The 17,508-nt window shown below is 40.5% G+C and overlaps 1 protein-coding gene across 1 annotated transcript; it reads left to right on the top strand.

The window, feature by feature from the left end:
• Positions 1-1,430: 1,430 nt before the first annotated feature.
• GTF2A2 (general transcription factor IIA subunit 2) lies at positions 1,431-17,090 on the top strand. Its single transcript, XM_024568360.3, has 5 exons — positions 1,431-1,564; positions 11,674-11,794; positions 13,216-13,320; positions 14,224-14,350; positions 16,791-17,090. Exons 2-5 carry the CDS (start codon positions 11,723-11,725, stop codon positions 16,814-16,816), a joined length of 330 nt encoding a protein of 109 aa, XP_024424128.1. The 5' UTR covers positions 1,431-1,564; positions 11,674-11,722; the 3' UTR covers positions 16,817-17,090.
• Positions 17,091-17,508: the final 418 nt, after the last annotated feature.

Below are 17,508 nucleotides of genomic sequence, written 5' to 3'. Positions count from 1 at the left end.
GAGTTATCTTGTCTTTCAAATAGTGTTAAACCTTTACTCTTGATTCTCTTTCTATTATCTGGTGCTGCTTCCTATTTGGGGGGTGAAGAGTTCACCCTTTTAATTTTAACATTATCTTGTTTTGTTTTTTAAAAAATAAATTCCCAGATTTTATTTAAATTCTTTTAAGATATTTTTTAAGGATATTATGTATTTTTAGGGAGAGGGAGAGAAACATCAGTGTGAGGTTGTCCCTTGAGTGCCCCCTACTGGGGACCTGGCCTGCAACCCAGGCGTGTGCCCTGACTGGGAATCGAACCAGTGACCCTTTGGTTTGCAGGCTGGCACTCAATCCACTGAGTCACACCAACCAGGAAGATCTTTTATAAATATCGATAAGATCTCATTAAGTTGCATCTCAAGTGGGATTCTATAATAAAAACATTTTTTTAATTTTACTTTTACAGTTTGCATTCAACATTATTTTGTATTATGTATTAACAGATAAATTAGCATTAGGATCTATCAGGTAGAACAGGCCAGTTCCCTAATGAGACTGGTATGGTTGTATATAACGTAATAATAGTGTCACGTTATATACAACCTTGCTATAAATACTTGCTATAATCTTCTCAGGTGTACAGCATAGTGGTTAGACAATCATCTGTTTTACCAAGTTCCCCCATTAAACATTGTCTTAAGTATAATCAAGCTTTATGTTACATAGTTTAGAATTATTTTACTTAGTGGGGAATCCAGTGATGAAAGCAGTTCCATAAGTAGCTGAAAACAGCACAAATGAGAACCTGTTTAGCTTTTATAAGACCTTCTCAGAGGTAGCACTTGTTTTGCATCTACTCCTTAATCAAGGTAGGAACCAACTCTCTTAGAATAGCGATTCAGTCACATAATGGCAAACAGCTGTGCACATTACTGCTGCTTTTATTGGTAATACACAGGATAGCATTTGGGAGTATGTAAACTCGGAATATAAAAGTATTTACCTTGTGTTAGGAACATTATTAAATATAAATTCTCACAAAATTCTTCATGAGTCATGCAAACTAAAAGCTTGCTAGGCGAAATGAATTGCAGCCCTATTTTGCATGGTAAATAAATACTTGCTATACCCTTCAGAATTTGTCTTCAATTTAGCATTGCAAGGTCCTCAACATATTAACTCTGAACGCACCTCGGCATAAAATGTGACTGCCTTGCATTCCCTAATCGTGCATCTTACAGTGGAGATTACAACTCCCTTATGAATGATTTAACAAACCTAGTGAATTACTCGAAAAAGTTACCAGTACACGAGTCTAGGGCTTGAAAGCTGCGGTCTCACACCCCTCCTTTCTCCACAACCACAACTCTCAAAGACAAGTCTGCGGGAGCAGGTGGTGGGCGGGCGTTCTCTGCGCGCGGCCGTGACGCCACTTCCAGGTTCTGCGAATACTTCCGGGTCGTTGGTCAAGTTCTGTGGTTTCTGCGGCTACCGGCGAGCTGGTAGGGGAAGTAGGCACCTCCTGCTGGGCTCTCCGCCGTTCTGCTTCAGTCTACTCCGCAGCGGGAAGCGCCTTCCCCACAGGTACCGGATGAGCCGTACCCGCGCTCCCTGCCCCCGCTCCCAGGGCTGGGGCTGCGGTTGTTTGGGTCTTTTCCGAGGGCTGCGTGGAGGGTGAGGCCCTTACCTCCCGGGGTCCCGGGTCGATCCTTTACCGACTTCAATCCCGGAATGGCCCTGCGGCCGGTACCCGGCTAGGCAAGGGAACGGAAGGAAGGCGACCGGAGACGGTTGTGTTCTGTGCGGGAGGCTCGTTCTCTACCGGGTCCCTGCTGAAAGGTCTTAGGGGGAGGGCCTGCGCCTCAGCCCAGCGCCGTTTTAGCCAGGTGAATTTCTTAAAGCATCCAGGGTTAAGGGAAGGAGGATGCCGAGTACTGGGGGAGCTCATTCCTTAAGTGTTTCATTCTTGTGCTGCTTCGCTTGAAGTCCGCCTTCCGACTTCATGCGAACTACGACCAAGGAATGAATTTAACTGGATGGGTTGACCAAGAACTAGGACTTTGAATTTCTTACAAATAAGGAGCCTTCCAATTTAATTTTCTAAACTGCAAAATGAAACTGTACTAAATTTATGTGGCTGGTAACACATCTAAAATACTTAACCATTGCACAAGGAATTTTTCAGAATCTAAAATTATTAAAGCAAATGATTTTCATAAACGTTTAAATAACAGCTATTTTTTTTACTAATTTTTGAGGTATAATGGACATGAAGTTACATTAGGTTTCAACATAATGATTCAATATGGTACAATATGTATTGTGAAATGATCCCCACCACAGTGAAAATATTTTTTCGTTTTTGTGATGACTCTTAAGAACGACTCTCTTAGCAACTTTCAAATATGCAATACAGTGTTAACTACAGTCACCGTGCTACACATCAGTGATTTTCAACCGGCGTGCCACAAGAACTTTTAAAGTAAGCAGCCCTGGCTGGTGTGGCTCAGTGGATTGAGTGCCGGCCTGTGAACCAACGGGTGGCAGGTTTGATTTTTGGTCCCGGCACAGACATGGGTTGCGGCCCGGTCCCCGTCCCCAGTTGGGAACATGTGAGAGGCAGCTGATTAGTGTCTCTCTCACACGTTGATGCCTCTCTCCCTCTCTTTTTCCTTCCCTTCCCCCTCTCTAAAAATAAATAAAATCTTTCAAAAAACAAAACAGAAACAGGCAGTACCTGAGGATTTAGTCAGGGACACTGACTTCTTTTCCCTTAGATTGTCAAATAAAATAACAATAGCTATCCAGTGTGAATGAATCAAAAGTATACCTATTTTTTTGTTAGATGAGCAAGAAATATTTATTTTTGGTGTGCCACAGAATTTTAATTGTGTGCCATGACATGAAAGAGGTGGAAAATCACTATTACATGTTACATCCTCAGGACCTATTTTATCAGTAGAAGTTTGTACCTTTTGACACCACCTCTTGCCCCCCTACCCAACCATCAGTCTGTTCTCTGTGTGAGCTCAGTTTGTTTTGGTTTTTAGATTCCACATGTAAGTAATATCATACAGTATTTGTCTCTGACTTATTTTACTCAGCGTAATGCCCTCAAGGTCCATCCACGTCGCAAATGTCAAGGATTTATTCTTATTTTATGGCTGCATAATAAGTACTCCATTGTGTATACTGCGGGGCCTCAAATAACATCGTTTGGTTATAACGTCGATGAGAAAACATGACTCTGGGCTAGGGTCACTATGTGTATGGTTTACACGTTCTTCCCGTGTCCGCATGGGTTTCCCGAAGAGCTCTGGTTTCCTCCCACATCCCAGAGATGTGCACGGTGAATTGGTGTGTCTGCACTGTCCAGTCAGAGTGTGAGTATGTGTGAGTGCACCCTACAACGGAATCGTGTCCTGTCCAGGGTTCGTTCCTACCTTGTACCCAAAGCTTCTGGGATAGGCTCTGTCCACCCATGACTCTAAACTGGAGTGAGCAGGTTAGAAAATAATGGCCTTGCTTGTTTTTAGTACTCTTTCTTAAATGTCTGTATAGCTCACATTTATTTCAATATTTAATTTTAGAAGTGTTTTGGGTCTTTATGTAGAAGTGTGGTAATGTTTTTGTGACTTGAAATATGCCATTATGTCTTTTTATGCCAATACCATACCATTTTTTAATATATTTATTGATTATGCTATTACGTTGTCCCATTTCCCCCCCCACTCCACTCCATCCTGCCCACCCCCTCCCTCCCACATTCCCCCCCTATAGTTCATGTCCATGGGTCATACTTATAAGTTCTTTGGCTTCTACATTTCCTACACTGTTCTTACCCTCCCCCTGTCTATTTTCCACCTATCATCTATGCTACTTATTCTCTGTACCTTTCCCCCCCTCTCCCCCTCCCACTCCCCTATTGACAACCCTCCATGTGATCTCCATCTCTATGGTTCTGTTCCTGTTCTAGTTGTTTGCTTAGTTTGCTTTTGTTTTTGTTTTAGGTGTGATTGTTAATAACTGTGAGTTTGCTGTCATTTTTACTGTTCATATTTTTTATCTTCTTTTTCTTAGATAAGTCCCTTTAACATTTCATAGAATAAGGGCTTGGTGATGATGAACTCCTTTAACTTGACCTTATCTGAGAAGCACTTTATCTTCCCTTCCATTCTAAATGATAGCTTTGCTGGATAGAGCAATCTTGGATGTAGGTCCTTGCCTTTCATGACTTGGAATACTTCTTGCCAGCCCCTTCTTGCCAGTAAGGTCTCTTTGGAGAAATCAGCTAACAGTCTTATGGGAAGTCCTTTGTAGGTAACTGTGTTCTTTTCTCTTGCTGCTTCTAAGATTCTCTCCTTCTCTTTAATCTTGGGTAATGTAATTATGATGTGCCTTGGTGTGTTCCTCCTTGGGTCCACCTTCTTTGGGACTCTCTGAGCTTCCCGGACTTCCTGGAAGTCTATTTCCTTTGCCAGATGAGGGAAGTTCTTCTTCATTATTTGTTCAAATAAGTTTTCAATTTTTTGTTCTTCCTCTTCTCCTTCTGGCACCCCTATAATTCGGATGTTGGAACGTTTCAAGATGTCCTGGAGGTTCCTAAGCCTCTCCTCATTTCTCCGAGTTCTTGTTTCTTCATTCTTTTGTGGTTGGATGTTTCTTTCTTCCTTCTGGTCCACACCGTTGATTTGAGTCCCAGTTTCCTTCGCATCACTATTGGTTCCCTGTACATTTTCCTTTGTTTCTCTTAGCATAGGCTTCATTTTTTCATCTGGTTTTCGAACAGATTCAACCAATTCTGTGAGCGTCTTGATAACCAGTGTTTTGAACTGTGCATCCCATAGGTTGGCTATCTCTTCCTCGCTTAGTTGTATTTTTTCTGGAGCTTTGAAGTGTTCTGTCATTTGGGCCTTTTTTTTTTTTTTTTTTTTTTTTTTGTCTTGGCGAGTCTGTTACTTAACTTGCTGTGCTACCCACAATCAAATTGGGCCCCTCTGGTGCTGGTTCCCGAGTGGGTGGGCCTGTGCACACTCTAGGCCCCTGTGGGTCTCTCCAACAACCTCTCCTGTGAGGCTGGGAGTCTCTCCTGCTGCCGCCCCAACCCCCACAGGCGTTTTCAATCAGAGGTTTGAGGCTTTATTTCCCCAGGGTGCTGGAGCCCTGGGTTGCATGGTCTGCCCTGCTCCGTGCCGTTTGTCCGGTTTATCTGCGCGAATGTGGGGCCGCAGGGTCTGCTAGTGGTCAGACTGCCTGCCCTGTTGGTCCCACACTCTGCCAGTCTCGGTCCTGCCACGGCAACGTGAGTCCTCTCCGCCCTGGCTGCCCGTCTCCGCCCCTCCTACCGGTCTGGATGAATGTTTATTTTTTATCTCCTTGGTGTCGGACTTCGTTGCCTTTCGATTTTCTGTCAGTTCTGGTTGTGGGAGGAGGTGCAGTGTGTCTACCTACGCTGCCATCTTGGTTCTCCCAATATATACCATACCATTTTAATTATTGTAGATTTATAATTTAGATCAGGAAGCTTGATGCCTCCACCTCTTCTTTTCTAAGATTGCTTTTATAATTTTCTTTCAATTACAGTTGACATAACAATAGTATGTTTCAGTGCTACAACATAGCAGTTAGACATTTATATAACTTACAAAGTGATCACCCCAGTAAGTCTAGTACCCATATGACACCATACGTAGTAGATACTACGATCTTGTTCACTATATTCCCAAGGCTGTACTTTACATCTCCCTCACTGTTGTTATAACTGGCAATGCGTACCTCGTAATCCCTTCACTTTTTTTACCCAGTCTGCCAACCCCCCTCGTGTCTGACAACACTCAGTTTGTTTTCTGTATGAGTCTGTTTCTGTTTTGTTTGTTTATTATGTTCATTAGGTTTCACTTAGCTTAATACCTATAGGTCCATCCATGTTGTCATAAACAGCAAGATACCATTCTATTTTATGGCTAAATAATATTCCATTGTATGTATGTGCCACATTTTCTTTACCCATTTATCTCAGTGAACACTTAGGTTGTTTCCATGTATTGGCTATTGCAAATAATGCTGAAATGAATGTAGAGTGCATAAATCTTTTTAAATTGGTGCTTTGGATTTCTTTGGATAAGCACCCAGAAGTGGAATTGTTGGGTCATATGGTATTTCTATTTAATTTTTTGAGGAACCTCCATACTGTTTTTCCTAGTGGCTGTACCAATTTACTAGGGTCATGAATTTACTAGTACATGCGAATTCCCTGTTCTCTGCATCCTTGCCAACACTTGTTTGTTGATTTATTGATAGCAGCCATTCTGACAGGTGTGAGGTGACATCTCATTGTGGCTTTAATTTGCATTTCCATGATGATCCATGATGTCCATCTGCATGTCCTCTTTGGAGAAATGTCTATTCAGGTCCTCTGCCCTTTTTTTTAATTGGATTGTTTGGTTTGGGGATGTTAAGTTGCACAAGTTTCTTATATTTGGGGGATATTAATTAACCCCCTTTTTAATGTATCATTACCAAGTATTTTCTCCCCTTCAGTGGTTGTCTTTTCATTTTGTAGATGGTTTCCTTTGCTGTGCAAAAAATCTTTAGGTTGATGTAGTTCCATTAGTTTAATTTTTTCTTTTGTTTGTCTTGACCAATGAGACATATCCAAAAAAAATTACTATTAAGAGTGATATCAAAGAGTTTACTGCCTATGTTTTCTTCTAGGAGTTTTATGTTTTCATATCTTACATTTAAGTCTTTAATTCATTATGAGTTTATTCTTGTATGCGGTATGAGAAAGTGATCCAGTTTTATTCTTCTGCATGTATCTGTTTAGTTTTTCCAACACCATTTATTGAAGAGATTGTCTTTACACCATTGTATTGGGTTGGCCAAAAAGTCCATATGGTTTTTTCCATAAAATAAAAAATACATTTTTCATTTTCACCAATAACTTTATTGATTTGGATATTTTGAGTATGTCAGCTATCTCCTGAGTAGTATAACGTTCATTGTTCTCAGTTAATATCTTGATTTGATCACCATCAACTTCACCTGGTCTACCAGACAGACCACGGAGCATTGTCCAGCAAGAAACTTCGCAAACCACTTTTGACATGTCTGATCAGTCACAGCACCTTCTCCATATGCTGTACAAATCCTTTTATGTTTTTGCGTTTCAGTTGCATTTTTGTGTTTCTTGAAATAATAAAGAATAATATGCCAAAAATGTTGCATATTTTATTCCATCTTCAATATTCAAATGGCTATACAAAATTTCACCAATTTTGATAATTTTTTTTAAAATGCATGCTGCTATGGCAGCTGTAACAATACAATCTAACAAAACTGTTGCTAATGAAGTTAAAGACAACTGAGTGCTACTAGAGCCATCTTAGAGAAAAAAAACAATGAACTTTTTGGCCAACTCAGTATTTTCTTACCTGTCATAGATTAACTGGCCATATAGGTGTGGGTTTATTACTGAGTCCTCTATTCCATTTTATTGGTCTATGGTAGTGATTTTCAACCTTTCTCATCTCACGGCGCGCATAAACAGATTACTCAAATTCTGCAGCACACCAAAAAATAGGTGTAATTTTGATTCACTCATGCCAGACGGCTGTTGTCCTGTTGGCTCTTGTCCTCTTGTCATTTTTTTATTTGACAGTCTAAGGGAAAAGACTGCCCCTAACTACATAGTCAGCTATTGTATGTTTTAAAAATTCTTGCAGCACCCTGGTTGAAAGCCGCTGTTCTAGATGCCTAGTTTACTCCAGTGAACAAAACAAAGTTCCCCCTGCCCTGGGGGAACTTACATTCTCTTGGAGGATGCACAAAATAAACATAACATAAGCAAATTACATATATTTGAAGGTGATGGTGCCATCAAAAAACATAACAGGAATAGGGGGGCTGGGAAGTTCCATGGTGGGGGTGGGAGTTGGTTTTTAAATACAACAGTTTAGGCCTCCTAAATACATGCTCTACTTAAGGGAATTAAGAGGACCAGGTGGGTATCTAGGGGAACAGTGTTCCAGGTAGAAGGAACAGCCTCTACAAAGGCTGGAACATGTCTGTCATGGTCTAAGAGCAAGGAAGCCAGTGGATCTGGAGAAGGGCAAGAACAGGGAGAAATAACAGGTAGCCAGGTTATTGTAAGGACTAGTGAAATGGAAGCCATTGGAGGTTTTGAGCAGAGAAGAGGTATGATTGAACCTGTGTTTTAAAAATTCAGCCCTGACCAGTGTAGCTCTGTTGGTTGGGTGTTGTCCCACAAAGCAAAGGGTCACAGGTTCAATTCCCAGTCAGGGCACTTGAGAGAGGCAACTGATCAATGTTTCCCATTCTTTCTCCTCCTTCCCGCTCTCTCTAAGAATAAATAAATAAAAATCTTTTTAAAAAACTGACTTATGTCTTTGCCCTGACTGGTGTGGCTCAGTGGATTGGATGCCAGCCTGCAAACCAAAAGGTCACCCATTTAATTCCCAGTCTAGGGCACATGCCTGGGTTGCAGGCCAGGTCCCCAGTAGGGAGCGTATGAGAGGCAACCACACATTGATGTTTCTCTCCCTCTCCCTCCCATCCCCTCTCTAAAATAAATAAATAAAATATCACCTGGCTGCTGAGTTGGGATTCTAGTGTAGGGGCAAGCCTGGAAGCAGGGAAACTAGTTAGGAAGCTATTTCAGTAATCCAAATGACAGCTGATAATGGCCCTGATCAGTGTGGCTCAGTTTGTTGGGCCTTGTTCCACTAGGCAGAAGGTCCCCAGTTCAATTCCCAGTCAGGGCACATGCCTGGGTATTGGGCCAGGTCCCCTGTTGGAGCATGTGCAAGAGACAACCAATTGATGTTTCTCTCTTTCTCCCTCCTTTCCCCTCTCTCTAAAAATAAATAAAATATTTTTTTTTTGAAAAATGACAGCTGATAATGGGACAGACCAGGGTGGTAATAATGGAAACCGTGAGAAATAATTGGATTTTGGATGCATTTTGAAGGTAGAGTTTACAGGATTTGCTAGGGATTGGATGTGCAAGTGAGTTTGGAGGAGGACGATAAGGTACTTCAGAGGTTTTTGCCTGAACCCATAGAAGTACGGAGTTATAGCACCTGAGATGGGAAAGACAAGTTGAGTAGGCAGTCGGATCCAGGAGTGAGTTCAAGGGAGAGGTGTGTGCTAGTACGTGAAGTTGGGGATCATCAGCAGTAGTACTTAAAGCCAAGAGGCTGAATGTTAGCACTAAGGAACGAGCATAGACAGAAAGCAGCAGATAACCAAGGATGGTGTCTTCTGACATTAAGAGTTCAAGGAGAAGAGGATCAACCAACACACAATATTGAGAAGGATGAACCAGTGAGCTTAAGAGACCGAACAACCCAAAAAGCACAGTATCCCAGAAGGCAGGCCAAGATCCTTTATCAAAGAACAGGGAATGATCGCTTCGGTGTGGTGAAGACCGAGATGAGGATTGGCTTTAGCAGTGCCATGGGTGGCCCTCATCTGTTTCATTTAAGTCTGGGGGCAAAAGCCTAGGAAGGGAGAGTTTAAGAGCACATGGGAGAAGAGGAATGAGACAGAGTGAGTACAGACGACTCGAAGACGTCTTTTCTGATGAAGCAACATTTGAGCAGAGATCTGAATCAAACGAGGGAGTAACCGTGCAGGTACCTGAGAAGACCGTTCAAAGCAAAAAGAACAGCCAGTGCAAAGGCTGCAAGAACATTTTGCTGTACTGAAGAACAGCCAAGGACAGGCTGGAGCAGAGTGAGCGAGGAAGAGGTAAAAGAAAAGTTCAGAGAGGTGGTAGTAAGGGCGGGAAGAGTGGGGGGTGGATCATGTAGGCCTTGCAGTCCATTAGAAGGACTTTGTACTCTGAGATAGGATGCTGGCATTAGGATTTTTGAATAAATGAGGCATGTGGTTTGATTTATGTTTTTAAAAGGCTCAGTGTGTTTGCTTTGGGGGTGAAGGTAAAGCAAAGGTAGAAACAGGGAACCCCCCCTACTGGGCTATCACGGTAATCTTAGTGACAGATGATGGTGACTTAGTGTTAGTGGAAATGGTAATATTTGTCTGGTTCTGGCTATATTTAGAAGGAAGAGCTGAAAGGATTGGCTGATAGATGGGATGCAGAGTGAGAGAGAAGTGAAGATTTTGGAGCTGTCTTACTGGAAGCCTAGATTTACTGTTTACTGAGGTGGGCATACTGAGGACAGAAAGGGTTTAGAGAGGTGGAATCAGGAATTTGGTTTTGACAGATTTAATTAAAGCCACCAACTTGATAATTCCATCCAGTGTCATGCAGGCAATTTTATTGTGTGTGGCAACAAGGGGAAAGGGCAGGACTGGAATAAATTTGAGAGTCATCAGCAGACAGACAGTATTTAAAGCCATAAGCTTGGATTAGGTAACTAAGGGAGTGAAGCATATAGAAAAGACATAAGAAGCCTTAAGATTGTCAGAAGTGAAGTTGGTGAGGAGGAACCAGCAAGAGAAAACTAAAAATACACGATAGTGGTGTCCGGTGAAGTGGGAGGAGAGAACTGACTGAGGTCCAAAAAAACAAAGAAGAGGCTTCAAGACGGCAGAAATGATCTAGTGTGTCAAATGCTCACAAGGTGTGTAATGGGAAGGCTGATAATGGACCATTTTTGCTGAGTTGCCTGATGGTTACTCCTTGATTGTATCTCCCCCTGTCCGTCTCTTAACCGAAAGTGCCAGGAGGTCAGGGATCTTCTACCTGACATGCAATAGCTCAGTAAATATTTGTTGAATCTGTACTACTGCCACTCTCTTGGAGTCCTCTTCTCTTTCTAATCTTGCACTCAAGTACGTTTTTCACACGGCTGCCAATTTGTCTGACCTTTCCTGCCTGGAATGCCTTCGTCACTGTCATTGCACGCGCTGTACAACCCTGCAGCTCTCCTGATGGGAACAGATCTGTCCACACCATCGTTTTTGAGCTCCCCTCTTACCACTTCCTGTTCATGCCTGTACCCTAATAATACAGAGCAGTTTGTATAGTTCTCTTCACAAACTCTCATTTCATCCTTCTATTCTTTTTAGCCTAGGATGACTTTCCTCCTTTGCTTGGCTAAAGACTAGCTGGATTCTTCAAGCTTGTGTGAACCAGCTCATTCAGTCCATAGTCAGCCTCCATAGTACACTGTAATCTCTATCACAGTTCCTATTGTTTTCAATTTAACTTTTTTATATGTCTGTTACCCTTTGTAGGGTATAATTTTTAGGGTCAGGAGTGTATATTTATCTTCCTCTCACACCACCTTTTGTAAGTGCTCCATAAATATCAGATCTTAAGAGAACAGGAAATGGAAGGGGAAGGCATGCAAGTGTTAGCTGAAGGTTATCTGAACCCATGACTTGACAGTAAGTAGACAGGGATGGCACGTGGTAAATTCTGGGCTAGGTCAAAAGGCAGACTTTTGAAAGAAATGGTAATGATGTACATTTTAATAATTACACTATTCATACATTATATAAAAAATATAAATGCCTATGTCAAAGTAATACATAATTTTAAAAATCATTTTAACTATTCTTTGTAATTCTAAAATTATTAATACAGTAATTTGTGATCACTAATAGTTCTGATAGTATATATTAGAGTATATAAAGTAGACTATTTACATACCCGATTTATAGTGTTTTCTTTTTTAATACATGTTATATTAAATTTCTAGGACATCAATGCAAGACTGAGTAAGAAAAACAGTTTTCTTCCTCTAAGCCATGGCGTATCAGTTGTACAGAAATACCACGTTGGGAAACAGTCTTCAGGAAAGCCTTGATGAGCTCATACAGGTAAGGGACTAAAAAGTCAACATTTTAATTTAAAGGGGTCTATAATAATTCTGGTTATATCCCTTATCCTAGACAAAGAGGTTAAATACCGTGGACTCTTTGGCCCAGTAAATCAGCATTCAGATTAATGACCTCAAATTCTGTGCGACTGTGCCAGCCTGACAGTGGGGTGTTAATGCGTGAAGTCGGTGGACATACCTGAATTGTCAGAGATTTTTGTTAGATTATTGGTTTGCTCCCCATGTGTGTAAGGAAGGCATATTCTGTGTAGTCTTTTTTTTTCTTTTAATCCTCATGCAAGGATATGCCCAGGTGGAGAGAGAGAAACATCAGGTGGCTGCCTCCCACATGCGTCCCAGCCAGGGATCAAACTGCAACCCAGGCACGCGGCCCTGGACGGGGATGAGCCCCCAACCTCTTGGTGTGGGGGCTGACACCCCAGCCAGCTGGGCCAGCCAGCCAGGGCCCTGCGTAGCTCTAAGATACATTGGAATGCCCTGGCTGGTGTAGCTCAGTGGATTGAGCATGGGCTGCGAACCAAAGGGTTGCTGGTTCAATTCCCAGTCAGGGCACATGCCTGGGTTGCGGGCCGGGTCCCCAGTGGGGGCCACCTGAGGGGCAACCACACATTGTTGTTTCTCTCCCTCTCTCTCTCTGTCCCTTCCCCTCTCTCTAAAAATAAATAAATGAAATCTTTAAAAAAAAAAGATACATTGGAACAATTTAATAGTCTTTTGTGACTTAAATTACAATTTTGAATTCATGTTTCAACTTTATGAGAATGAATTTTTATAGGAACCTCTCATCTAAGAACATTATTTCCATTTGTTTTTATATATTTAGTGAGCTTCAGTAAGATTTATTGGAATTTTTAAAAATATATTATTGGTTCACCCTGACCACTGTGGATCAGTGAGTTGGGCATCACCTTACAAAGTGATTCCCAGTCAGGGCACGTGCCTAGGTTTCGGGTTCAGGCCCCAGTTGGGGCATATATGAGAGGCAACTGATCGATGTTTCTCTCCCTCTGTTTCTCCCTCCCTTTCCCTCTCCCTAAAAATAAACAATAAATTTAAATATATATATATATCATTGGTCCTGTTTTTTTATTTAAAAGAAACTTGGTTTCTTTAATTTAACGAATGCCTCATTCCAGATGCTACGAAGGAATGACATTCCGAGTTTTGTCAAAGGGGTTGTAATATCACCGCATGTTTTCTTTTCGAAATTATGTTCTATCAAGGTAATGCAAGAAAGTCTTGTCATGCTTTGCTTCTTAACTGTCATTTATGGCAAAGGAAAATAAGGGATACTAGTTAAGAGGCTCTAGTTAGCCTCAGTGAAATTTTTTATGATAATTCATGTTTTTGTTTATTTTGTCTTTAATACTGTTCTGATTTATGACCTTCACTTTTCCTTAGTCTCAACAGATCACCCCTCAACTTGCCCTTCAAGTTCTTCTTCAGTTTGACAAGGCTATAAATTCAGCGTTGGCTCAGAGGGTCAGGAACAGAGTCAATTTCAGGGTAAGTGTATCTTCCTCAGTCCAGAAGCCCGCGCCAGTGGGTGTTACCACAGTGTGTTTCCTGGCCCTTACACATTTATTAGTTTATTATACATTTATTAGTCATGAAAGGGAGAAATGGCTCAGTCAGATTTTGGAACACGTTTGATAATAATGAAATCATACTTTTACTTAGTACCTTGATACTAAGTTTATCCACTTAATGTGAGATACAGAGTTTATTTTAGGTTTTTATTCCATTGTTTCACAAGTCAGCTTATGTATGTTTGGCTGACTTCCCTGAGGAATTACTGAGATTTCAAACACCTGAAATATTATCTGCAGGTTTTAAGGTGACAGTAATCCATAAGGTTATGGTTTTCCAACTGCTGCTCAAAAAAAAAACCTTTAATGAGAAGAATGCCAGTTACACAGGACAATAATAGTGTAGTCTTTGCGGCTAATTCAGTAATCCACCTGAGCTAAGTCACAGGATTACAATTAATGTCTCTAGGAAATCCCTGCTTTTGTACAATTGCAGACCATTAATGTACACAACAGTACATGTTCTTTCAAAAAGTGTTTACGTAAAAATTCAAATGAACTTTCATAATTTCACCACATGGGGGCAGTAAAAATACAAATTCGAGTTTCCCTTCAGTTTTCTTCAGATTTCAGGTAAGCAATTTAGCTCTTACAGTGCTAAAAATAGTCTGCTAACTAAAAACTTTTAACTCTTCCCTTAGCATATTTATCTAGGGATTCTTTTAATTGTTAGGATGAAAATTAAGGAAAATCTTAAGATAAATAAATAATCCTACTATTTTAAGAATTATGTACTTGGTGGCTGAGTCTCAAATTGCTTTGGAGAAAAATGTGAGGGAAAATGACTTTTCATATTATGTCTAAATATTTTGTTTTAAAGGGCTCTCTAAATACCTACAGATTCTGCGATAACGTGTGGACTTTTGTATTGAATGATGTTGAATTCAGAGAGGTGACAGAACTTATTAAAGTGGATAAAGTGAAAATTGTAGCCTGTGATGGTAAAAGTAAGTGTTCACCTAATTACTGTGAAAGCAAAGTTACTTGAAATCTTGTTTTTATGAGTCTGTAGAAAATCTTAATCTGAAATGAAGGTGGAAAATGGCCAGTGACCCACTCCCAGACAGATACCTGGCTTCTGTCTGAGCTTGATTCTGACTGGATCGGGCACATTCAGGGTGTCGTGGCCGTAGACTCAGCTGGGTCCTGAGTTCCAGATCTCAGGCCTCTATGGCACGCAGACTACTTTTGGATTGAAGTGGTGCGGTGGGGTGAGGGTGGGGAGGTGGATTTTAGCTGCAAATTTGAAGTGTTTTCAGGCTTTTTCACGGCCTCCTTTTTCTTTAAGGAAATGTTTGATTTTGACAATTTATCCTATGGTTTGTGTGGTTGGATACCTAACACATTTTATATTTAAAAAGTCATAATAGTGAATATCCATTCCTCTAATCCAATATGGCCTCTGTGCAGGTAGTATTTTCCCCAGCAGACCAAGGAACTTGTTCAGGTCCTTAAATGTTTCAGAAGTATACATCTCTGCTTTCTGTTCCATGATTATTTCCTTTTTGCTAATTCTGTTTTGAACATATACTTAATTTTTCTTTTTATACTCTGACCCATTTGTGCTTAAAGCAGCTAGTTCTGAAATTAAATAGAGAAGACTGTCACTGTCCCAGGAGGGGAGTTTTGAAAAGCAAGGGAAAGAGAAATATAGGAAGTAATGGCCTACATTTCTCAGGTTATGGGTTGGGGTTTTTCTATACACTTTGGGTTTGGAAAGAAGTAATCACCAGAGAAAATGTAGAGACAACAAAAGCACACAGAAGAAAAACATTTGTAACGACATCTGGAGATAACATATCACTCTTAATGTTTATTGTATAACCTAGTCATATTTTTACTGTGCTGTATGTATGTATGTATACACATTTGTAAACACATCATGTCATTAACTCTTCTCTTAAACCTGCTTTTTAATGGCTCATGAAATTATACCTTCAGCCCTCTGTAAGAAATACTCTTCCAGATGTCAGAAAGCCTCTGAAACCAACAATGTTACAATGACTCGTACCTTTCAGGTTAACTGATCCTTCTAAGACCTTTAAAAGCATATGACTTTTTAATATAGTCACCAGACACGTTTGGTTTTTCGGGGCGGGGGGTGGGTGGGGGGTAGGGGGTTGATATAACAAAGAACAATGTTGCTATATAGTTACTGGGTCCAAGGTAACATGTCTATTTCAGATAGTGTCTACTGTTGTTCATATTCTTTTATAATGTAGGCTAATAGTATCTTTATAACCTTTAGGTTTTTAAGTTTTTATTAGACTGGGCATTAATTTATAAATCCTCGACCTATCAAAATGAGTTAATGATATAGCCCAGTACTGTTCAGTAAAACTTTCGTACTGAGGGAAATGTTTGTGGTCTGCTTCCAATAGCCACATAATTCTATTACGCATTTGAAATGTGTTAGGGCAACTGAGAAATTTAATGTTTTAATTTTTATTTAATTTTATTAACTAATTTGATTTGAATAGCTGCCCTGTGGCTACCATATGTACAGCACAGATAAACTAGCAGAGGGTCGTTTTGAACCACTGGAAACAGCTAGGAACCAAAAAGTCAGTAAAGAAGACTGCTGAGTGAACTTAATGATATCAGAGAGTCCAAACATGTATTTTACTTACAGGAGCTCCTTTCTGGTGGTCTTAGAGATACAGGTTATCTGTTTTTTCAAACTCCATGGATAAAAAGTAGCAGAACAGCCTTCCCTGTTGCTGGGCGTCTGAGGAGCTTGCGCTACTTATCACACATTGTAGTAATTTTCAAAGAAAAAATTGTTGAGTGTTCCAGAGAAGCTTAGATTGTGTGCCATGCACTCTATGTCAGCAGAAAAGAATACAATCTTACAAATTTTCTTTCCAAAATTAAAACAAAAATGGTTAAGTAATTAAGAAAATACCATTCCTTAGTACTCAGATACATGTGGTGCTACTATGAAATAAGAGCATTTTTTCTAAAAGTCAGCTTTCTGAAATGAAGTCCTGATAGAATAGCAGAGAAAAAGTGATAGTGGCTAGGATTTTGATCTGTGTCTCACCGGGAATTAAGTGCAGTTCTCTTCGGATTATATGTTATGGCTTTTGTAGTTTAAAATTGGGAGACAGTAGAGAATCTGAAAAAACAAATGTGGTTCTTAGCAATCCTGTGAACCCAATGCACTATAGCTTGGTTTTTCTCTAGCATAATATGGGGAACTAAGCATTGTGTTCCTGCCTCTCCCTTAAAAGGAAAGTCCTCAAGGTATTTCCACAGGCAGCTTCCCTCTTCTTCCCCACCCCTCAAACCATCGCCAGCACTAGACCCTCCCTATTGTAAGCTATTATTAAAATAAATTTGAAATTAAACTTCTCCTTGCACTTACTTTTCCCCTCTGCTCCCTAGATACCGGCTCCAGCACTACGGAATGAACAGAACGGGGGCTTTGTGTGCGTCACCTTCTGTCAGCTGGCCACCACTTTCTAAAGAGAAGCCTAGAAGAGACTTTTATTTATTCTAGCATTACAGAAATGACCACACTGTGCTGTGCTGTCAGAGAGTCCAGTAGAAAGAAGCTCCTAACTCCGTAGCCTCTTACATCACCTCGATTCTACAACAGGAAGAAACAGAACTTTTTTTTAATGACAAATCAAACATCGTTGCCTTCCTAATAGCATTCTTTAATAAACTCATTTTAAAACTCAATGTGGGTAATATCTGGTAGAGCTATTAAACTAGCAATATGAAAATATTATATAAGTATTTTGAAAGAGCATCATGTTCCTTGTAAAGGAAATTAGAAAATGCATTCATTTCAATAAAGTCAGATTAGTTTTATCGATTGTAACAGATTATAAAAGCATCAACAAGAGTAAAACCAAGTTCTGGATTGGAATTTTACTTAGAGAATCCCTTTTTTAAAAATACAAAACTGCTGTGGCTGGTGTGGCTCAGTGGATTGAGTGCCTGCCTATGAACCAAAGGATCACCAGTTCAATTCCCAGCCAGGGCACATGCCTGGGTTGCGGGCCAGGTCCCTAGTTGGGGGCCTGTGAGAGGCAGCCAATTGATGTTTCTCCCCTCTCTTTCTCCCTCCTTACTCCTCTCTCAAAAAATAAATAAA

The sequence above is a fragment of the Desmodus rotundus genome, chromosome 7, assembly GCF_022682495.2.
Source record: "Desmodus rotundus isolate HL8 chromosome 7, HLdesRot8A.1, whole genome shotgun sequence".
Lineage (NCBI taxonomy): Eukaryota > Metazoa > Chordata > Mammalia > Chiroptera > Phyllostomidae > Desmodus > Desmodus rotundus.
This window is presented reverse-complemented; position numbering and strand designations above follow the sequence as displayed.